General features: G+C 41.3%; 1 protein-coding gene across 1 annotated transcript in view; it reads right to left on the reverse strand.

Moving 5' to 3' along the window:
* The window catches only part of SEMA3B (semaphorin 3B), a 45,932-nt gene that overhangs the window by 7,229 nt on the left and 15,311 nt on the right, over positions 1–23,392 (reverse strand). The window contains exons 2-14 of the mRNA XM_083356641.1: positions 22,344–22,478; positions 17,846–18,003; positions 16,521–16,583; positions 9,393–9,512; positions 9,179–9,272; positions 8,732–8,851; positions 6,864–7,009; positions 5,464–5,578; positions 3,992–4,061; positions 3,516–3,660; positions 2,906–3,125; positions 1,620–1,711; positions 137–178 (exon numbers count right to left, since the gene is read on the reverse strand). Coding sequence (XP_083212767.1) covers positions 137–178; positions 1,620–1,711; positions 2,906–3,125; positions 3,516–3,660; positions 3,992–4,061; positions 5,464–5,578; positions 6,864–7,009; positions 8,732–8,851; positions 9,179–9,272; positions 9,393–9,512; positions 16,521–16,583; positions 17,846–18,003; positions 22,344–22,434 — 1,476 coding nt within the window. The 5' untranslated portion in view covers positions 22,435–22,478. The remainder of the gene's footprint in view (positions 1–136; positions 179–1,619; positions 1,712–2,905; positions 3,126–3,515; positions 3,661–3,991; positions 4,062–5,463; positions 5,579–6,863; positions 7,010–8,731; positions 8,852–9,178; positions 9,273–9,392; positions 9,513–16,520; positions 16,584–17,845; positions 18,004–22,343; positions 22,479–23,392) is intronic.

A 23,392-nucleotide genomic window follows, 5' to 3' on the forward strand; every position in this document is an offset into this window, starting at 1 on the left:
CATCTTCTACTACCAGTTTCTCTCCCCAGCTTTAATGATTTTAATTATTTATGAATCAATGCAGTTAAAGAGAAGTTTGCCCCCTGGTTTTCATAAGACAGCTTCCCAAAGTTTTTCTTTGGGAAAAACTACATACCCGCTTGGATGAGATCTGCATGCTAGTAATAGAAGAGGAGTCCTGTCAACGAGAAACAGAAATAATTATGTGGGTACTGAAGTGCTGATAAAAAAGCCACAACCTTTCAAGAAGTTCTCCAGGTCACTGGCAGTAATGGGCAGAAGGAATAATCTTGAGGAACAACAGGAAGAGCCGCAAGGAGGACAACAGTCAGATAAAAGAAATCTGAGTCCAGGGCAGATTGAAGATTGAGAAAGTTCCTAGGGAGGATTCTCCCTAGTTATCAGACAGTTAGAGGGAAGGAGGAGATAAGCACATCCAGGCTTGCAAGAGTCTGTTAGTGCAACCTTATAATAAAAGTAGCATTGTTCTATATGACTTTGGTTTCTGTGTCTGGTCTACCTTGGAAGGGTAACACAGCTTCCAGTGGGGCCTTGCACTATCACAGCCTGAAGCAGGAAAGGTCGAAGCACCTAAAATGGCTAGAACAGCGCCTGCACTTAACCCGGTCATCCCAATCTCAATAATTGTGGTTCTAGCGGTAACAGATGATCACATCCACGGTGTGGATTGCAGAGGAAAAATATTCTGCAGGCACAAGGATTAGAAGATAACATCCATCATGTCTTTTGCCAGGATTGCTTGGCTGCCCCATTGCAGCCTGGTCCTAGGAAAAGATCTTTTTGGTTTAAGGAGTTGCACACAGATGCAAATATGAATATTCCCAGGCACTCTGATTATGTGCCATCAAGTGTTTTGATTCCTAGCAGATAGATAGATAGATACATAGATAGATAGATAGATAGATAGATGATAGATAGATAGATAGATAGATAGATAGATAGATAGATAGATAGATAGATAGATAGATAGACAGACAGACAGACAGACAGACAGACAGACAGACAGACAGACAGATAGATAGATAGATGATAGATAGATAGATAGACAGACAGGCAGGCAGGCAGGCAGAGGCAGGCAGGCAGGCAGGCAGACACATTCTGAATCAACTTTCAAACCCAGTGCACTTAATTAATTTAATTTAACCAAAGTCACCCTGGAGAATGCAGAGTCCTTACTCCCTTGCTCTATGAAGTGCTTGGTAACCAATGAGGCCTTGCATCAGGAGAGTCCTAGTAAGGGTAAATGGTATTCCTATGGTACAGCCAATTTAGGTATAACAGCTGAGGTGGTTTTAAATTAAATTTAAACTCTAGGAGGTTAAATGATTGGATCAACATTTTTGGTGTTCCTTCAATATATTAATATTTTTCATTGGTCCAATTAAGTATACTGATGGTACTACCCTCTGAGCTACAAACTAGCTAATGATAGTTTAGCTTCTCAGAGAATGTAAGCAGTTGGGTTAATTCCATCAATCATGGGAGAAGCATCTATAGTAATTGTATTATGTGAACAAAGTCTATAATTCAATATTGTTTTAAAAAGTAGCTATTTTTGCGCAAGACCATACTAGCTGTCTTCAATTGTTCGAGCTCACCTTGAACACCTGAAGTTCCTCCAGCAGCAATTCTTCCATATTTTGCCACGAGTCCTTCGGCACAGAGACGACCTTCAAGACTGTGCCAATGTCTGCCAGGCAAAGCGAAAGTACAACCATTTTGCACAAAAAAGAGGTTATAGGCAGGTGCGTAGGCTGAACTACACTCTTGTTTTTCCTCCATAGCCAAACAGAAAATATGAAAGTTTCTAGCCGGGCAAATCAATTTACATACAAAATGCAAACATGTTGATAGTTGTTCAGCATCAATGGAGTGCATCTGATTGGGAAAGCAACTTTAATATACTGGTTATTATTTCCAAGGGCCTTGATTTCAATATCTATTGATTTTCTAAAATCACAGCATCAAAGAACCAGTCAGAAGTTGGACCATCAGCCTGGGGCATGAATGATTATGATGCAGGAAGTCAGGAACATTTGCAAATAAAAATGCTCTTGCAGCTATTAAGGGGTCCAGTTTGATTAAGATTGCAATGTGGATGACGTGTTTTCCCCCCCTATGCTATAGTTTTCATCCCCAAGAATCTTTTCCAACTTCTTGCCATCTACATGTATAGGACCTGAGTTCATAGAGTTCATAGTTCATAGAGTTCCGAGTTAGTAAGCATTTGGTTCCGATCTTTATGACACCATGGAGATTGAACATCATTTTGTGCTTCATTTATACCAGAATAATGGGATGATCACCTAAGTCTGAACAACAAGTAAATGTATGTTTCCTGGATGTTTATGGCTGCTCTGGTCATAAACATTTTCAAATTAATGTATTATTCATATGGAAATATATAGCATTGAAAGAAAAATACAGTGGAAAAAGCAAAGGAACTGCAGGAGGTGCCTGAAGAAAGAGTAAAATCAGGCTTAAAATGACCTTTGGAGAGGGTGCTAGGAGCTGTGTTTCAAAAAGGGAGGACCCAAGCAGATGAGGTCAGGAGAAACCCCCCCCCCAACAATATATGATGTTACTTAAACAACATTCATTAAAACAACTAACAGGAATTCTATGCATGAATTTAACATATTCTTTTAACATATTAAAATTACAATTTAAAGGCAACTTGTGTTTGCCTATGAATCTCTACTCTATATTTGGTTTTGGTACAATAAATAAGCTTCCTCAAACCTATGAGCCAAATCGGAAAAAGGACACCAACATTTTACCTTTGAGCAAGGGACATCCTTTAGCATGCAATTTTGGGAAGCAACTAAAAACTTGGCCTGCATCTCTATGCTTACTCATCAGAAGAGGAGGGAAGCAGACATACCTGTGCCAATGAAGAGGACATCATAATGTCCATCGGCAGCTGCCACTCGGTCTACTGCAATGCGAGTGAAGATGTGGTCCACATTGGTTTGCAGGAAGACAGGCCTTTGGCCATGGGGCAGTACTGGATTATACATTAATGGATGGTTACGAGCAAACTGGATCACATCATCAGGGTAATCCTTGGTGGAACTAAAGGTGCCAAAGGTTTTGCTGGGACACTAGAAATTCAGAGAGAAGGAAAGCAAAGAGAGGCAACGTCCCAAACGTTGAGAAATGGTCTACTCATAAACGTTTTTTACCACAGCCCTCCATTTTTCCCACTTGGCTTTCATTCTATAATTTGCTTTCCTTCTATTTCAATCAAATCCCATAATCGTTTTCCATTCCATGCAACTCAACTGCTGCCCCTCCCTTCTGATCTCTTTCTTCAGTGTTTGCCAAACCCCAAGTATCATCTAGAACATAAGCAAAACTCAGCAAGTACAAACTCCTCTCCTTCCTGGGTATGAGTCAGATATCACTCAAAAATCATCCTAATCTCTGGAGAGTTTTCTTGGGTAGAAACACTTTTTTTTCATATTTCAAGATCTCAAATCCAATGTACTTACCGTTCCTGGGCGTGGATAAGGGACCCGCCCTTGATAGGAAACCCACTGATAGTTAGGCCCCTCCTTGTGAGCAAAAGGACCAAGGAAAGCTCTGCGGACGTCATTCATGTGATACACGCAGACAGCAGAGCCTTTGAAAACTGTGCTGTAACCAGACGAAAAAGAAACATTACAGGAAGGGTAAAGAAATGAAACCAGAAGGAATGCGTATCCCACTGCCATCTGGTAATGTGGATTACAGATCCTGCCTGACTTCCACTCAAAAGGCACTGGGTGGCATATTTCCCTGTTTAACAATATTGTCAGGTGGGTGGGGTGGAGAAGAAAGTTTAAAAAGCAATGGAAGATTATAAAAGTTATTATATTATTATCTGTCTTTGGTTGATGGATTGAGGCTCATTGTGAAAAAGCAAAGTGGATACAAGAAACCTGGACTCTGCCCACTGTTGATGTAACAAAGACTATTTTCTTTTTACCTGGAAGTGGTGAAAACTGCATACAACAATGGGTTACGCTTATCCCTCGTTGGCAACAAGAAGACATCACCTGAGTTGAACAAGAAGGAATGAAATCACCAGCCTGCAACTTGGCACCTGATGAATGACAAACCACTTCTATCCAAAGGAGAGAAAGACTTTCTTTCAACCCAGACATCAAAACATTCACCAAGGAAGAGTTAAATCAAGCCCCCATCCCTGTTCATCTTTTTTTTATTACATTTATATCCCGCCCTTCTCCGAAGACTCAGGGCGGCTTACAAGCTTAGCAGTAGCCTTCATTCTATGTATATGCCTGCTTGTTAGGGCTTTCACACACACCCCAAGCAGCATTATTACAAAGTCAGCTTAATTGCCCCCAACAATCTGGGTCCTCATTTTACCTACCTCGGAAGGATGGAAGGCTGAGTCAACCTTGAGCCTGGTGGGATGCGAACCTGCACTAATTGCAGGCAGCTGGTGTTACTTAAGGAGGCATTAGCCCACTGCTCCACCAAGGCTCTTGCTACTAGAACATCCTAAACCGGCCTTTGCCAGCCTAGGGACCACTGTATTTATTTGGGAGAAAAAATATCCACAATCCCCAGTAATCACAGCCTAATTTCATGTTGGCCGGGGACAATGGGATAATATAGTCCAACTATCTGAAGAGCTCTAAGTTGCAGAAGGCTGGATTAAATCCATTTTTTTTAAAAAAAAAAAGTTGCCAAAAATCAACTCTGTGAGAAGGCAAGAATACCAGATGGTAATATCTGAAAAGTGAAATTATGTGGTTTCACTGTTGTAATTCTGAGGATATGGAGCTCAGAATGTTATATTATATTAACATTCGGAAAAGCCAGATTGCAAATGGACATTTTTCAAGGGAAATGGGTTGTTTTATTAAACTCTGGGAGAAAACTTTTCTGCATTTCAAAATATAATTGTTAACTTGTAAAGAACATTTCTTTTACAGTAGTTCTGAAGTGGTAATTGGAACTATAATAATGCTAATGGTAATAAGTTAAAGGAGCCAAATTATTTACCAGAAGTTTTCTTACCGTTATCATTATTACAATTCCAATTATCTTAGCACTTCCAAACTGAAAAGAAAAAAAGAAAAAATGTACAATCATGCATATATTTCTGTACTACAGACTATATAGTCAGATGTGAGAGGAGAGACAGTCACCACCAAAGAAGGACAATCTGAACTCAGCTTTTTTTAACCGAGATAAGACCTATTCTAAGATCAAGAATACTAAAAATAAAGAAACATAAAAATAAATTAAGAAGCTTTTAAGAATGGCTCTGCTGCAGCAGAAAAGAGAAGGAAAAGCATGATTTCAATGACTTAAGAGTGTGAGATAGATGCATTATTCCTTCTGTCAGCTTCATGCCAACCTCATTTCGGCTGCTTGATACTTTGACAACATTTGCCTCATTTAGAACCATTTCAACCCTGCACTCACGAAGATGGTCAAAATGCGTGTCACTCCCATCACTGCCGGGTACTGCACACACCAGCCGGGCCTTCAGGAATGTTGTCCATTTGTTCACCAGGCTTCTCTGCCCACCCATATCATTCTAAAGGGAGAAGAAGAGACCTATCAAAAAAGCTGGTTGGAGAGCTGGCTGCAAAGGTTAATGGAGTTAGCAGAGATGGCTACATTGACTGCTTTGATTAAAGAACAAAAAAACCCAATTATTTTTGTTTCTACTTGGAAAACGCTTCTGGACTTCATGCTTGAGGTGGAAAAAAAACACATTGATTTTGAGTTTTACCGATTAGATAGGTTTGTTATGTAAAAGTAAAAAGTTGAGGTTTGATGCTATTATCTTATTCTGCTGCACCAAAGGGAGTCGGAAGTCAATGCCTTTTCTTTCTTTTTCCCTTTTTCTACACTTTCCCCTTCTCTTTTCCCTCCCCTGTCTTTCCTATTATTTTCTTTCCTATTTCTGTATTTTATGTTACAAACTAATAAAAAAGAGAAAAATAAAAAAGCTGCTTGGAGAGCACAGAGAATTATGCACATAGAGGCTAGCTGATTCGGGGATCTCCAAGGAGCTCTGAATTTTTAATGCAAAGGGGCTCAGTTGGACATAGAACCAGGGCTTTTTTTGTCATAGAACGCTCAGAACGGAGTTCCGGCACCTTTTTTGGATGGAACCTTGTAGGGAGGCAAGGCGGGTTGTATGACGTGTGTGAGTTCCGGCACCTTTTTCTTTTACAAAAAAAGCACTGCATAGAACCTAATGCACACCTAACGATGGGCAGGAGAGGTTATCCCAAGGGTGCCTTTATCCCAAAGGCAACTGGGCTTTCTTGTTGTTGTTTTTTCCGTAGAGAACAGTTCACTTCTCTTGGATGAGAGGCAAAATGTTTTCTGTGAAAAAAAAACAAAACTCCCAAGAAAGTCCAGTTGCCTTTGGGGAAAAAAGCACCTTTGGGACAAACATGACCTGGATGATTGAGAATTTCCATGGACATTGGTGAGAGGTTGATTTTTACTGCTTTCAAAGCATTGTTGTGCTGGAATCCTTTTTAACTAGGGGTCTTCAAACTTGGCCCTTTTATGACTTGTGGACTTCAACTCCCAGAATTCCTCAGCCAGCGTGCCTGGCTGATGAATTCTAGGAGTTGAAGTCCACAAGTCATAAAAGGGCCAAGTTTGAAGACCCCTGTATAACCCTTCAGCAGCCAGTTGTTGCTATAGAGTCCCTTGGAAACATCTGCTCCAGGGCAGAGATACTCACCCTTTCAATAAAGCCAGAGCTAACTCCCAGCCATCTATCTTCACCAGACTTTGTCTAACTCCCATGCCTCCTGATCATCCTCATCTTGAGACTGGAGCCCATACAACAATCTTACCCGGCAAATTTGCCCAATGCGTGCAAATGTCTGTTTGCCCAGGCCTTGGGATCCTTCCACTGCTGTTTCCCGGAAGAAAAAGAAGATCTTATCATCATCAGGGTTCTCACTCTCTGGGATCCAGAAGACATCAATGAACTTGGGTTCTTGAGTCAAAGAAATGGAAGAGAATGTTAATACAGGACAAAGCAACACAGGCCATTATTTTCAGGCTTGCAAAAGGCTGCCTTGGAGAGAGGGTATCAAAGCAAGGTTAGAGACAGATAATGTTGCAGGGATAACCTGCTTCCTGGATTCTGGTTTTAGTTCTATTTAAGATGAAATATCAGCCATGAAATATTTTCCTGTGACATCTATGCCAAAGCTCCTTTTAGGGACAAATTAAGCATGACATGGGAGATCATCTTTCTCAAAGATCAGAAGACATGATGTCTCCTTCAAGTTAAGCTCAACTTCTGCTAACTTTAGGGATATGCCTATGCAATTTTTATTGCAAGAATATGCAAGTGGCTTGTTCACTCCCTTTTTCTGGTTGGTTTCTTTTAGAGCTTGATGATTCCCTAGCAGTCATCATTCAGGTATGAATCAGATCTGACTCTCTTTCACTTTCAGGATCAACCAAAGTCAGCTAGATCCTGAGACATGGGGAACTAAATCTGAAGGCATTTGCACACAAACTTCATTTTGAGGCTACAGGCCTTCTTCATATAGATAAGAGAATTTCATGGGACTGTGATGTTGGACTGTCCACAGCTGTGGTTAAAAAATAAAGAGTCAATATTAAGGCTATGGCAGTGTGACTGAAGATCCGTCTGTTTATTATATGTTGCACATAAAAAACCAGATTGCACTTTAATTGCAGTGTCACAGCCTACTTCTTGACTTTTTTTACCAAATCCTGAGGACATTCCCTGCTTGTTTTCATCATTAAATTCAGTTATTGTCTGTTGTCCTTGAAAAAAAGTGAGAAGTAAGACAACCAGTTGGTTTAGGGACATTTAGAAGAGAGGAAGTTCACAGGATTGCCTTCCCCAATAATTCTCCTTTGAAGTGTTGGGATTTATAATCCCAGTTTTCCAGCCAGTATAATCATCCAGATTGCTACTTACATAAATTTGAAAACAGCAATGTAGAACTGCTTTAATGAATCAAATCAAACAAAACAGAAAACACACATGCTGCAGAGCATTCCTCCAATGTTTTTCTTTCCACTTTCTCTTCCTGAAACCTCAGGCCATAATAGTGACAAGCTTTGATCACTAGATGGCAGCTTCCATTCATAAGTTACTAAAAAACAAGTGAGCAACTTGCCTTGCCACAAGACAGGCCAGAGTTGTAAGATATAAGGCTTTATTGTCTTTTTATTTATTTATTTATTTATTTATTTATTTATTTATTTATTTATTTATTTATTTATTTTTATTTATTGTCTTTTTTTAGCTGTGAGCACAATGGCACACATAAAAAATGAAATTCTGTTGCCTGCTCTGAAAAGTGTACACATACATATTACACATATAAATATGGTATATCCAACATATGTATCTACCTACACACTTACATATAAATAATATATAAATATTAATCACTGTCCATCTTGAATACATAATGGAAGGAGGAAGCTTTAGAGTTCACAAGGTTAATACTGTATGGAACAAAACTGTGAGAGAATCTGGATGTTCTGCTTCGGATACCATGGAGCCTCCTCCCAGAAGGTAACAAAGAAAATGGGTTGTGACGTAATAATGAATTCTGGATCCCCTGAGACTTTAAAGGGCATCGTTTCTTTCAACCTCTGTATGTCTCCCTTTCTAGGACTGACTCACTTCCTGCACTATAGGTCCCCTTCTCACAAACCCTCCACTGACCATTGAGCCATCGCGAATCATGCTGCTCGGTGCGGACAGAAGGCCTCGATCCCAGGCTGCGGAAGATGGTGAAGTCTCGGCCCATCAGATCAGTAGCCACACCAGAATAAAGCTCTTCACCTGCCCAGCGCAAAAGGAGAGAAGTTTCAAAAGCTTTCAGGCTTCGTAATCTCCATTGACATCTCAGAGAATGTTCCAAATTTTCTTTGTGTGGCCCCTGGGAAAGATCCCAAGGCATCAGTTGAGGAGGGGGCACTACGTTAAGGTGAATGAACTACCATCCCAGCAGCTGCATCCTTAGTGAAAAGTGTCAGCTGATCCCATCTGTTCCCAGGGCAGATAGATAGGGGTTTCAAAGGATCCCACATGAGATCTTGCATGGGTCTTGTTTTCTTGTCTCACCTTTATTTGGGGGCTAGGTCATTGTTTGGGGGCCTTTCCCGTTACCTGCAAGAACTGAGGCAGCTGTGTGATTTGGATCATAGGGACTTTTGCCTTTGCCATCCTCCAGGCTCTCGAAGCTGAGCTTGAAGACAGAGTCCTAGAGAAAGGAGCAAACATGTCCATCAAGAGAAGCCTGGAGCTCCTGTGATTCTTTTGCTTGCCTTCGTCTTTACCCCCAGACACATGTACACTTTAAGAACCTTTGTGCATCACTCACCTCCACACGTTGGCCCACTTCTACAAAGCCACAGATGGGGTGAAAAGCCCCAGTGCCACAGGAGTACAGGTGCGTGCGGTTGTAGAGATGTAGGATCTTGACAAAATTCATACACTCAGCCTGAAAAGCAAGAGCAGATCCTGTAACTGAGCAAGCCTAATAAGTGACTCCAAGTAGAAAAAAAACTGCAGAAAGAGAAGGAAGGAGAGTAGCTGGAAAGCAGTGGTCAAGTAACAGGAAAGCTTGCAGAAAGCAGAGAGCATTTCTCCAACTTCCCATCAAATGCTTTTTTTCAGATGCCAAAAAGAGCAGCTTGCAGAGCTGACAAAACTGGGAATGGAAAAAAGGAGTCCAGAGCAAGACATGAAGCACAGTTTGTTGGCATTTGCTGTCTCGGTGCATTCCTTACTTATGGAACCCTCCCCTGACATTGCTGGAATGCCAGCACATGTGGGAGCCTTCCTTCACTTTCATTTACATCAAATGAGATGGAATAGTGGTGCTGCGAGGCCCATGACTCATTGGGATGACAGCACATCTTGCTGCCTGTTTTCTCCAACAGAGGGCACTGTAGGGAGAGCAGCAGTTCTGCAGCAAAAACTTGATGCAATACTGGGAGAGTCAAAGAGATTTGGGGATTGACGGGGGTGGTGGTGGTGGGGAGATATCGTGCCTGTCACCAGCAGATACAGAGAACCCTGCTCAACTGCCACACGGTCTACTTTCTTCTCCCCCAGGCTCTGTCAGGAGGTAAACATTTGTCTGATTTAGTGTTAAGCAGGATTTACTCATTAAAAAGTGTCAGATTATTTAAATGTCTGGAATAACTCAGGCAAAAGGGCAAACTTTCCTTCTCAGGAAATGGGCCATAAATAGAAGCGGGTAGGGGTGTGGGGGGGGGGAGGATGATAAGCTTACAGTGGGGAAAGGAGAAGATATCCAGGGCCTCATCCAGCACCACTAGGCACTCAAGAACCTGCCTTACAGCAGGGTTTTTCAACCTTGACAACTTTAAGATGTGTGGACTTCAACTCCCAGAATTCCCCAGCCAGCATACTGGCTAGAGCAGGGGTAGGCAACCTCGGCTCTTTTATGACTCATGGACTTCAACTCCCAGAATTCCTGAGCCAGCATAGCTGGCTCAGGAATTCTGGGAGTTGAAGTCCATGAGTCATAAAAGAGCCGAGGTTGCCTACCTCTGGGCTAGAGAATGCAATCCACACATCTTAAAGTTGCCAAGGTTGAGAAATGCTGTCTTACAGAATTGTCTCCCAGCAGTTCTTGAAAGGTAACAGAGAACAAGCCTATTGAAGCCACCGAGGCTGAAGGAAGCTGAATGAAACAGGCCAGAAGGAGCCACTTCACATGCAGCCATTAGTCAGTTGCAAAGCAAACAAGTGCAATGGCAAGGACTTGCAAGCAAAGATGAAGGGAAGGGGGGGGCAGGGGGAGGGAGAAAGAAAAGTCCCCATAATGTCAGCACAAGGCTCAGGGAAGGAGGGGATCAGAGTGGGGACAGAGTTCGTGCTAAAGCCCCTACCACTGGCTCAGTAGTTCAGCTTTTGAAACAGACAAACCTTAAAACCAGAAAAAATGTATTAAGAGAATGCATATAAACAGGATGTGTTTATGATTATGTTTCATTTTCTTTGCTTTCTAGTGTTTCCCTTCTAACTTCATGCGTCTTCCTCTTTCACACATAATTGCCTCCCAATACCCATCAATAATCTGAATAAAAAATGTTCCAGCCCACCGCCCACCCCCAATATCTGTTTTACAACATTATAAGGAATACCTGCCATAAAAGAAATAATTCAAAACTATTAACAAGGGTCTATGACAAGCCACGGCCAACTCACTGTGGCCAACTCGCCACCGCCAACTCACTGCCGGACAATTCGCCATGGCCAACTCGCCGTGGGACAACTCTTTGGAAGACAAAAGTTACAGTAATATCAAAGAAAGGATGAAAAAGAATCATTAAAGAAAGGGTGCAAAAGGAAGGACAAACTGAAATGTGAATGGTAAAAATTAAAATAATTTTAAATTTATTTTAAATAATTAAATAGAATTGTTCAATTGTCCACAGTTGTCCCACGGTGAGTTGGCCATAGCGAGTTGTCCGGCAACAAGTTCGCTGTGTCTAGTTGGCTGTGGCGAGTTGGCGTTGGCAAGTTAGCCATGGCGAGTTGGCTGCAGTGAGTTGGCTGTGGCAAGTTTTCCCATTCCCATTAGCAAGGTATCCCTAGTAAAAGAAGTCACCTGCACTGAGTTATTCTGTAAAAGACAGAAAGGAAGCCTCACAACAGAAAGACAGATCAATATCCAGGATTATTGCAATGATCATTGCTATTAGTGGAGAAACAAATTAGAAGTGGGGAAACTAACATATCTGTATCTTTGTCTGTCTGTCTGTCTTTCTCTCTTTCTGTGCGTGTGTGTGTCTTTGAATCAACATGGCCTCCTACCAACTGCCTGGACAAGTTCCTGCAGTTTTGTTGGCTGTTTTCTAGGGCTGAGAGTGACTGGCCAAGGCCACTCAGCTGGGCTTTATGCCTAAAAGCAGAACTAGAACTCATGGTCTCTTAGTTTCTAGCCTGGTGCCTTAACCACTACACCAAACTGGTTTGTATCTATATCTACATCTAAAGTTCCAGCAACTAAAAAAGAACAGGAGAAGGAGACAGAGAAGGAGAAGGAGTAAATGCTAGAAAAGGGGAAAGAATGTTTCTTGTGAAAACATTGTCAGTTTTCATGAAAGGATTTGAGTGCAGTTGCATCTAAGTCTACGATAACTGGGACCACTTAGTTCTTCGTCATTCCTTCTTCTTCCCTTCTGTAGAAGCCCAATAACCCGCAACTGCAGTCTCAGTCCAAGGCCCCTAATGTGCCATTTTGCATTTATGTTTTTCAGCAGGCACGATATCCCCCGCTGGAAAAATCCTGGATCTTCTTTCTGAGCCTTCTCTCTGAGGTTAAAGTCACTGACTTGAGAGCTAGCAGCCAAGGGAAACCAAAATCCAAGAACAAAAGCTATGCTCATTGGACAGAAAACAGTTGGCCTCCCATGCCTAGCTGCTGCTAATAGGAAAGGGAAATGAGTCAGATGCTATGGTGACAGATCATTGCATTAGGCACGGGCCAGATGTTCTGGTCTTGCTGTCTCATCAGCTCTCTCAAAGCCTGGACATGCACCAGCGAATTTCTAAGGAATTTTCCTCCTAGCTATAATACACCACTGATAGATCATTCGTATGACAATGTGGCAAATGGTCCTCAAGGCAAACAGCAGGTAGAGCAGGGCTGGGAAGTGTATTTCCTTTATGCTACAGAAAATGAATTGAACTGGGTCAGTTTGCAAGTTAAATCCAGACTGTGGCTCAGTGGTAGACTACATGCCCTCTAAGAGTTTGCCTTCCTCAGTCATTTGTTGAGCAAATTGGACCAATATTCTGATATAAGCTGGCCATAATTGAATGCACCAATTCCCACAGAAAAACCACATAGCATTAACTAACCAGCAGCCATATGCATGATCTAACCAAGAGCAAGATCATTGTCACTTCCACTGCAAAATATATCTCAGTATGTCAGGTCTGTTACTTCTCATCTTCACAGTTCTTCTTTTACTTTCATTGAATGCTTCTGGATCTCATAATTGAATCTAGTTGTTTAATTCAAATTTATTTCCTCTCTTAATTGATATTGATGTTCATACTGAGAGCCATAGTCAGATCTTGTAGCTAATACTTTGGTAATACTTCATCTAGTCTGTGGTGTTAGCATTGAATTCAAGCAAACTTCAGTCATAAAAAAAAGCTAAGGTTTAAACCAGGGGTCTTCAAACTTGGCCCTTTTATGACTTGTGGACTTCAACTCCCAGAATTCCTCAGCCAGGCCTGGCTGAGGAATTCTGGGAGTTGAAGTCCACAAGTCATAAAAGGGCCAAGTTTGAAGACCCCTGGTTTAAACAGACCTGGTCTTTTCTCCATCTCTTTCAAGATTGTTTCAAAACTTTGTACAAATTTGTACACAGGAATATAGTGCTCATATTCCTTAGTTAATGATATTGGGGATTGGGAGTTTTGCTCTGTTGAATGATAATTGTTCTGCTTCTTAATCATCCCCACAACTAAACAGAGCAGCCCTGTGAGTTACTTCCATTCTCATGAGAGAAACTCTCTGGTGTTTTGTTCTCAGCCCAAAACTGGGCTGTTTTTAATAGAAAGAAAACCAATTTGGTAGAATTTTCCCCTTTATATGTGTGATGTCCTAATACAGAACCATCACTGATTAGGAAGCAAGTTCTTATGAGCAGGACACAGCAGGAAAGTCTTTGCTTTGTCTAAAATGGCAGGGCTGTCAAAACATAAATGTACTAATTAATTACAACAAGGGACAGGCTAAGAATCTCTCTCATTCTCTCTCTGTGTGTCTCCTTCTTAGACACAAACACACACAGATGGATCTCAACCACTTGTCCCATCTACTGTGGAGATTTTAAGTAAACAGGTCTGAGGTTATCACATCCTGTCATCGCTTTTGAGTAGCCCAAGAAGACAAATAGCCTCTTCTCCTTTTGCAGGATGACCAAACAGATTAACTGTGGAGACCTATTTGGGAGGGGAAGGGGGGATTCCAGCACAGAAAGAGGCACCTTTCCTCCCATCGATAGCAGTCTCATTTTTCTGGCCACCTGCCTCCCAAGCCTCCTTGCTATCTACTGGACTCAGTGGAGCAGAAGCATGGTTTCTCCAGCAGGATTTGTTGGGTTCCTATCTGGAATGAAACCTGTGGAAGACGAGTGCCTAGTGCCTGCTCTGACTTTTCTGCTCTGCCAATGAATTGAGCAAAAGCAGGAGCAGAAAAAGAGATGTTCCTGCCCCACGTGTCTTCTCTGTTGTGTTTTGGAGTGATGCCACGGCAACTCATTTGAGTTTTAAGCAGGAATAATATGACTTGGGTCAACTCTTGTGCTGGCACAATGCCCAGCTGTCTTTACTCTGATCTCTTCCTTGCTGGGATTTTGTTTCTAGCTCTGTTTCTCTGATGCAGAATAAAAGTTGTAACTCAATGATAGAACACATTTATATCATAGGCAAAAAGTCCTAGATTTAGTCCCACTGGGGACAATTGGAAAAGCCCTGTTTGAAGCTGTTGACCTGTTGTCAATATTTGTACTCCACTAAATGGACCATATCTCTTCTTTGCTTTATTCACAGTAAGACCACTGCCATTATACAATACACTAAATCCTAAAAACATGTTAGCAAAATACAATTGCTCAGGTTGTGTAACATGACATGCCTGAACAAATAAATCACATTATGACATAACAGGACGGCTTGCTTCCTATAAGATGCTGAGATATGGCTGACATTCCATAATATATTAAACTACAAAATACTGAGCCCTTTTAATCTAGGCCATATGTATTATGAGAAGCCAATAACTGTATTTTTGATGCTTCATACATTCCTCTGGAGTCAGACTGGCTTGATCTTGCTGTTGCTCAACACACAAATAATTAACTATACCAATGAAGTTATCATGACCATATCACTGTTGCTTGCACTTGGCCAAAAGAACAACAGAGTTCACAGGAGCAAGTCATGCTGTACTTTTCAAACAGAGAAAATGTCCCAGCACTTCACTGAAAGCTAAGAAAGAGCACTGGGGAAAAGTTGGTCTCGCTTCTTCAGCAGCCATTTTAGGAAGTAGGGAAGCCAACTGTTGGGAACATGAACCATATATTTTCCGTACCAATCCTATCAGTTCTGGATTGAAGCAATTCAGGGCCCAATGTTACCTCATATATATCCATAATCTTGGTCTTGAAGCTTTTAAGTCCCACATTTCTCTTACTCATTCCCTTATTACTTCATATTTAAATTATTGTGAAATAATTTACATGAGATTGTCTTTAAAAATAACGAAAGGGCTCCAGTTGGTAACAACAGAGCAGCGAAGTGTTAGTGTGACTAATATCTTAAATAAATAAATAAATTGAATGAATGGATGGATGGATGGATGGATGGTTGCTGCACTGGTTATCAATAAAACATTCAAGTTGAACTTTCAGGTCCAGGAGGCTATTTTTGATTTATACACCCCTCTGAGACTTGACTCCAGGGTGCCGCAGACATAGCCCAGCTCCTGTAGGTTCAGCCTAGCTCCTGTGGGCTCAGAGGTGATCTTCTTCTGTAAAGATTCCCATTCTATGATACACAATGCTCATGATGATAGATCTGATATCTTCCTCTACTGATCTTCTTTAAGGAGATAAAATGTTTTTAAAGGCCATTTCAGAGTTGAATAAAGTGTGAGACCTTATTGGATGGACAAATTTACTGTACGTTTATATATATTGGTATATATTGTGTATTTATTTGGGGGAGGCTGAACCTGATTTGAAGAAAATCCCATTTCATTTAACTTTTTTTTTGCTAGACCTCATGCTGCTCCTTTTTTTTGGACAACCTCTATGAGTTATAACCAGGGTGCTGAGCTCCTTCTTGCTGAGCCTGACACTTATGAAGGCGCAAATCGGAAGGTGTCCTGGTTCATCTCCACTCCTGCCAAAATGGTGGGAACCTTTTTCTTATCTCCTGGAAGGTCAGGATGGGTCAAAGCAAAAGAAGAATCTCTAAAGTGCACCAACCAGTCCCTCTAAATGACCTTTCCAACCCTTACAGGGCCTCACCCGGCCAGGGCAGAATGCAGCCTGTTGACAGACTGGGAAGAGAGAAAACATTTTACAGGTAAGAAATTTCACTTCTATAAGATGCTCAGAGGCACCTACAAGAATGGAAGATCTTGGGGGAATAAGGACCCTCCAAGCTCAAGTTAACTTAGAGCCCATTAATATAATGAAAGTATTTGGGGTTGTCTGTTCATTCACTCTGGAAGCATCTGATTTGCATAACATCTCTTAGTGCCTCTTCTCTCCCTTATGACTTTATTTATGTTCAAAGACCAGATATGAGAAAATATAAATTCCAAAAAGATGATGATGATGATAAGAAGAAGTAAAAATAGTAAAACATTAAAGTAAAATAAAGCACCAATAAAATAAGAACCAGTGACACATATAGCTTAATTGATATATTTCCCCCAATGGTCACTTACATTGATATCTTTGCCTGCCCAGTTGCATTCCTCCCTCCATTCCACACGTGCGGGCCAATAAATCTGTGAGAGTAAAGATGGCAGAAATTAGTGGCAAAACCCAACCAATGCCACTCCAAGAGGGTGATCTTCTAGTCCAGTCATTCATTACAGCATTGTCAAATGCTATTAAAGCCCTGGTACTAAAGCCATTCATTGGGATGCTGAAGGCTTCTCTTACAATTTCCCTGCTCTTTATGTCCTAAGTGCTATCAGAATGCTGTAAAAGTAATGGTGGGCTAATGGACTGCAAGGCTGAGATCACCATAAATGCTTTGTATATTGCAGCTCACCTAAATTAATTTTATTGAGTTGTATATGTGTATTAGTTGGGCAGTTATGCACATTTGTTCAGTAAGCAATCAAGCAATCCATTGGCTGCCCTTCAGACATTAACTCTTTGTGAAAACAACAAAGTGCTTGACCATAGGTATTGCAAAAAGAATCTGACAAAAAGCAATAAGAGCCTTGGTTCTTATTTTAAAAATTAAACAGCTAATGTGCAGAAACTGAGCAGTGAATGAACTAATCTCTTGAAGCAGAGATTCCACAAACTGAGGTGCTGCCACAGAAAACTGGTGTTTCAGAAGAAAGGGGTCAAAGGTGGTTTAGCTGTATTGTGTCCTCAAAGCCTTTCTCCTGCTGGGCTGGAATGCAGTTTGCATCGATAGTCCACGATAGAGCGTAACAGCACCCTCCCCGCACCCTCCATCCCATGTCATTAAGCAGGGAACCTTCCCCAAGACATTTTGTGAGGCTCATTGAGAAGAATGTCTCTTTTCTCAGGGACGAGAAAGCTGCAATAAATTCCAAACCAGAACAGGCCATTGGAGAACAAACATTTTAAAACGTCTGAATAATGTTCTTCTTTATTCTTAATAAAACAGTTGTATCCCACCAACAAACATTTTAAAACGTCTGAATAATTTTCTTCCTTATTCTTAATAAAACAGTTGTATCCTACCAAATTCTCAGACCCAAGCAGTTTACAGCATTTAGTCGGTCGTGGGTAATCTCCAAATAGATTTTATTTGTTACATTTATTTGCTGCCCATCTCATGGATAGTGGGACCTATATAAACTGGGCCAAATCTCCTCCCACAAACTTTTGTGGGATAATCATTCCCTCCTCCTTAACAAAAGGGAGGAGAAGGAATATTTAGCTAGGGTAGCCACTACATTGTGTCTTTCCAAGGCAACACAAGCCATTGGGGATGGATGTAATCCAACATCCCTGGAGGAGACAAGTTGAGGTAGAGGCCCGCTGCAGTACATAGACTTGTTACCTTCCTGTCATGCTTGCTAATGTTGTCCAAGCTCAGTGATACCATGTAGTTTTTCCCCCCCACAAAAAGCCGTCCCCTTTCTTCATCCAGGAGCAGCGCATCGTAGCAACAAGAGCGTTCCAACTCATAGGTGCGCAGCCCATGTCTCATCTTCAAGTCTGGAGAGAAAATAGAAGATGGACTGTTACATAACTACAAAAATATACCATTCTATTTATATTCTGCAGGCCAGAAGGAAGAGAATCAGACGAAGCCAACCAAGTGTAAGGCAAGCTAAAGAAATGAAAAGAACAAAATATTGATGGTTTAATGCTATTTCATTATGGGTACTTGTATACCTTCTATGCAGGGAACAAAGAATCATACTTGCTGCAGACTGTGGTAGGTGACTAACTCCATTTGTGCATTCCAAGAGTCCATCTGGTGAAATTTTGTATAAATGGTTCTGGTAATCATGTTCATGACCTATGAAAAATGTAGGAGTGCCATTCTGCTACTTGCCCATTGGGTCCATGTGGAATAATAAGAAATTATTTGTTCAAAGATAAAAACAGACTTAAGAAAATGATTGAATGGCTTTACTGTGATGTGTCCATATCAGAATGAAATTCTGCATACAAATACAGTGATCAAATACAGTGATCATGGGGATCAAATCAGACTTGGTATGCTGGAAGCTAACACAAGGATGAATCCCTATTTTCTGAATATCAATCTCCAATACCTAAGAAGTGTTAATATGTTGATGCACACATGCTCATGAGAGAAAGAGAGAGAGAGATGATAGACACACAAACAAACACACACAGAGAGAGACACGGAGAGAGAGTGTGAGAGAGAGATAGAGTGAGAGAGAGAGAGAGAGAGACTTTAGTCGAATTTGATCTTTGACCACCTCAAAACTGTCCAGAGGGGTCCTTCAAAACTTCAATCCTATTTCAGATCAGTTAATAATGTATCAAAGAAATCTCAAAAAACATCACTTAATTGATATGGAAGATTGAGGTTTGTCAGTGATGATGTAACCTTAATCTGAACTCTATCCCTAAATCTAACTGATCATTTGAGTACTCTACTGTACTGTACAAAGTACTGCACTGTCATGCCGAAGCCTGAATCTGCGGAGGAAAATGAGCTGGAACGGGACCCTATGGAGATCGAGGGAGAGGTGTCTGTGGCTTCAGAGGAATGTGGGGAAGAGTAGGCCAAGGCAGGCCAGGGTCTTTTAGGATTGGGACAGGATGAACAGGAGAGACAGAGTTCAGGCGAAGAGCAAGGGTCACCCCCTCCTGATCCTAGAGCACGGAGAGTGGAGAGAAGGTGGGAAAAACACAGGCAGGCTCAACTACTTGGGAGGAGAGTGGCCCGCCCCTCTCCACAAGGCACACCTGGAGACTGAGATTTAAGGAGATGGTGTGGGGAGAGGCATTTGTCGGGAACAAATGCTGATTCCTTGGAGTTTTGTGTATTATTGCTGATTTCTTGTTTTGTGATTTCTGCTTGGAAACCCAGAAACTCTGACATTGGACTGACTGACTGTTGCTTGGATGTTCAAAGACCTTGGACTATATTTTGGTTTCACACAGACTCGTTATATTTATGATGTATGTGTCATTCCTTGTTATCTTCATGGCCTTGAGTAAATTCCTCTTCTAATTAGACTATATGTGAAACTACTTGCAGCCAGAGGCGGCTGAAGGGGTGTGTGTCTTCCTTTGTTTGGAGGCTTGCCAGAAATGTGGGAGCATTTGGGGAATATTTGGAGCAATTAAAGAGTGGTTTGAATTGCCTGCTGACTGAATTGCCTCTGTGCTGTGACTTGGGTCATCACATGCACTTTATGTTCTCCTTCCCTGAAAACGACAAACTAAATATCTCTGCTGCCAATTTGCACAAGTTTAAGTTTCCAAATGCAAACCAAACAGTAAAGCTGAGAGAGGACAGCCTGCTGTACATCACTCTCTGATAAAATTCCCATTAGTTCTCACTAATATTTTTTGAAACAAATAATGCATTTTCAGAGTTCCTACCAAAAAAAAACAAATGAAAAAATTTACAAATAACTATTTGCCAATATATTTTATCAAAAGGCTTTTCTGCATCTAAGCCTCTACGGATAAATATTAGGTGCCCAAAGCCATCCTCTGGCTTCTGAGCCCTATTCACTCCTATATTTTTTAATTCACACTACTCATGTCTTAAATTATCATTAAATCCTTGAATATTCCTGTCACTTTGCTGCATTCAAACCAGCAATCATAAGCAAGTGGAAAAGTCCTATAGCCTGAACTGGTAAAAGCCCTTGGGCTGTAAAGATATTAGGAAGATAACCTTTAAATCTGTCTTCTTTTTGACAAACACAAATGACTTACCCATTTCACCCATTTATAGGGATTTCTACACATTTTAAATGGCCTGTTGTTTACTAGCCTGGAAACTATGTCTTCCGTGTGAAACAAGCAAGCACACCAGCTTATTTTTTTTCACCCAACAAACATTGTCTCTTGTTGGACAGCAGAAAATCCCCCCTTTTTTGCACCAAGCATTGCCTTGGACTCAAGGGGTATCTGTGTGTGTGTGTGTGTGTGTGTGTGTGTGTGTGTGTGTGTGTATGCTGAAAAATGCAAGTAATGGCATTTCTGAATCCAGGATTCACCTCAGCAGTTTGTGATTAACCTGCTCCAACGTAGAGCCATTCAACAAGCCATTGACAGAGAGCTGGCTGTGGAGGAAACTGCTATTATAATCTGATTGCCCCCCATCCCAAATCCAATTTCTGCCTGTATCAAATCCCACCCTTAACACCCCTCTTTTCAGTCCGCTCTTTGATTGGTCCCACCAATTTTAATAGGTTACCAGTCTCAACCAGCGTGACATTAATCTCCCAGCACAACAGGCCTCTGCTCAGAGAAAGGCCTCTTTCTTTACACCCAGAGCCTAATCTGCCTTCAGCAGCAGGAACAAATAAGCCATTGTGAGAAAGTGAAAGAAAGTGACTGGCAGGGGAGTCGTCCACCCGCTAATGAGCTGTTGCCGATGTCAACTGCAAGGGCTGACAGAGAAGTCACAGCCGGATCAGCTGCACCAACTTATTTATTTCATTAAATTTGTATCCTGCCTTTTTTTTTCTAGGAGCAAAAGGCTGCATACGCTACACTCCCAGCATCTGTTTTTTCTTCCAATAACCCCACAAAGTAGGTTAAACTGAAATGAGTTCAGTTTACTCCAGTTTAGCTTATTTGCGCTTTGGCCTCCAGTTTATTCCCCGGTTAACCTACTTCAGTTTAAACTGAGGTAAATTAAACTGGACACCAATGCCATCCAGCAATTCTGATTTCTCTGATTTCCAACTGCAGTAAATGACCAGAATAGACAACTGCTTTCCTTTGAGAAGTGCAATGCCATATTGGTCAATCTAATCTGACTTTGGGTCAACTTAAAACCAAGTTTTTGGAATAAAAGAAAAATGATCTATATTCTCCAAGCTTTCCTGCTTAGAATGAGTGCTTCACCTTCAAAAAGCCCATCTGCTCTCACTTCTTCCCATGTATGGCGTCTTCCTCCACCTCATGGACAACATTTCTTCCCATCCCACAATTCATAGTCCTTACCTGAAAGACTTAGGTTAAGAATTTGAAAACTGAACAACTTTCTCTGGCCAACAATTTCAGGAAATTAAAGTTTGAGATAAACAATTCCAGCACGTCACCAGATTTGGGCAGTTGATAGGACTGGTGTTTGGGGGAAAGAATGAAGTTCAACAGCAATTGTGATTACGTCTTCACTGGCCAATCTAACTAGACCTAGCATGACACAAATCAAAATCTACTATTATTAACATCACCACTTAAACACTAATATTAGAAGCAAATCAATTTTCTATTTTGGATTTCCCGAGAATTCAGATTTGCATAAACCTCAAATTCTTAGGCATGTCCATCTTTACCATAAATTCACAATAGTTGATTTGAACTCAGTACAGACCTCAATTCCCTTGAGGGATCATGCCATGCAATTAAGGAAAGTTGCTGTATGCTTCACGGGACTTGGAGGTAGGAATACAGCCCAGTTTCACTTTACTAATTAAAAAAAAAGGTTATTCTGATCAACAGATTTTTCTTGTCCAAATACAGATCAGGCTTTTTTTTTTTACCCTAGTTACAGCCTAAAGATTTGGGACACAATTTGTGTGTCCCAGGTGTACAGCAGAGGAAAAGGGGCAAATGAGTCCTCCCAAGAGGCAAAACGTCTATATATACTGTAGCTGTATACTGTAGCTGTCACATTTAGTCCCAGATCTTATTTTGCACAAAGATCAGCTCTATCTCCACTTAATGTTTCATGGCTCATCTCGAGAAGACTTTCCCCTTAACGCCATTCACCCCATCCCGGTGACAAGAGTATTGTTCTATCAGAATACAAGAGATTCAACAGAACCAAACTTGATTTCCATTCAAGAGAAACTCTCTTGCCTTCCCACCTCTTATCCCATCCTTACCATGGAAGGAGAGCTTCACACGGGGATTGGTAGTGGTAGATGTAGTCGCTCTCCCAGCCAGCAACAGAAGGAAGCCCAGTGTCTGGATCATAGCAGCTGCTGCCTCTTCTTCTCTACACTCTGAACTTTGGGTGGCTGAAAGATGGAAAAACAAGAATGAGACTATCTCTGTCTGCTACACATAGAGGTTAAATCCTCCATTTTGTATATAATTTTCATCCTACTTCAGAAAGCTTGAATAAATCACAATGCAATGATAACAAAGGTTGTTGTTGTTAGCTGCGAAGTCGTGTCCGACCCATCGCAACCCTATGGACAACATTCCTCCAGGCCTTCCTGTCCTCTACCATCTTCTGGAGTCCATTTAAGCTCACGCCTACTGCTTCAGTGACTCCATCCAGCCACCTCATTCTCTGTCGTCCCCTTCTTCTATTGCCCTCAATCTTCCCCAGCATTAGGCTCTTCTCCAGGGAGTCCTTCCTTCTCATTAGGTGGCCAAAGTACTTGAGTTTTAGCTTCAGGATCTGGCCTTCTAAAGAGCAGTCAGGATTGATCTCCTCTAGGACTGACCGGTTTGATCGCCGGTTAGATCTGGCTATTTTCTGCCCATTTTCAAAGGGTGATGTGGAGCGTTCTGCGTCCTCCAGGAAAGTCCCTCAAAGCCTGAAATTATAGTAGATATCCTATTGGGACAATCTGTTTCACAATGCCAGCATCTCTTGCTATCTTCAGATCCAACACTAAATGCAGCTTCCTCCAAGCCTCCTGAAGTCTTTCATTTCCTTCCCTATCAGATACCAGAAGGTTATAAATAAATGCATAATCTGTTGTGGCTATGCACAAAGGGTTACAAAATAATGCATAATTAATACTTCAACTTTAAACAGATCAGGCTAAAACCTGGCAGACTTATTTGCTTTGCCTAGCAGACCAGGAAAAATACATACTGCCAAGACAATTAAAAAGCCCTTATTTTGCACAATCAGTTTTCCAGAATATCCTTCTGCGGTATCTGTGTTATGCAAATCTGCAACCATGTAGATAGATGT

Source organism: Vipera ursinii (genome assembly GCF_947247035.1).
Source record: "Vipera ursinii genome assembly, chromosome: 2".
In the NCBI taxonomy this organism is placed as follows: domain Eukaryota; kingdom Metazoa; phylum Chordata; class Lepidosauria; order Squamata; family Viperidae; genus Vipera; species Vipera ursinii.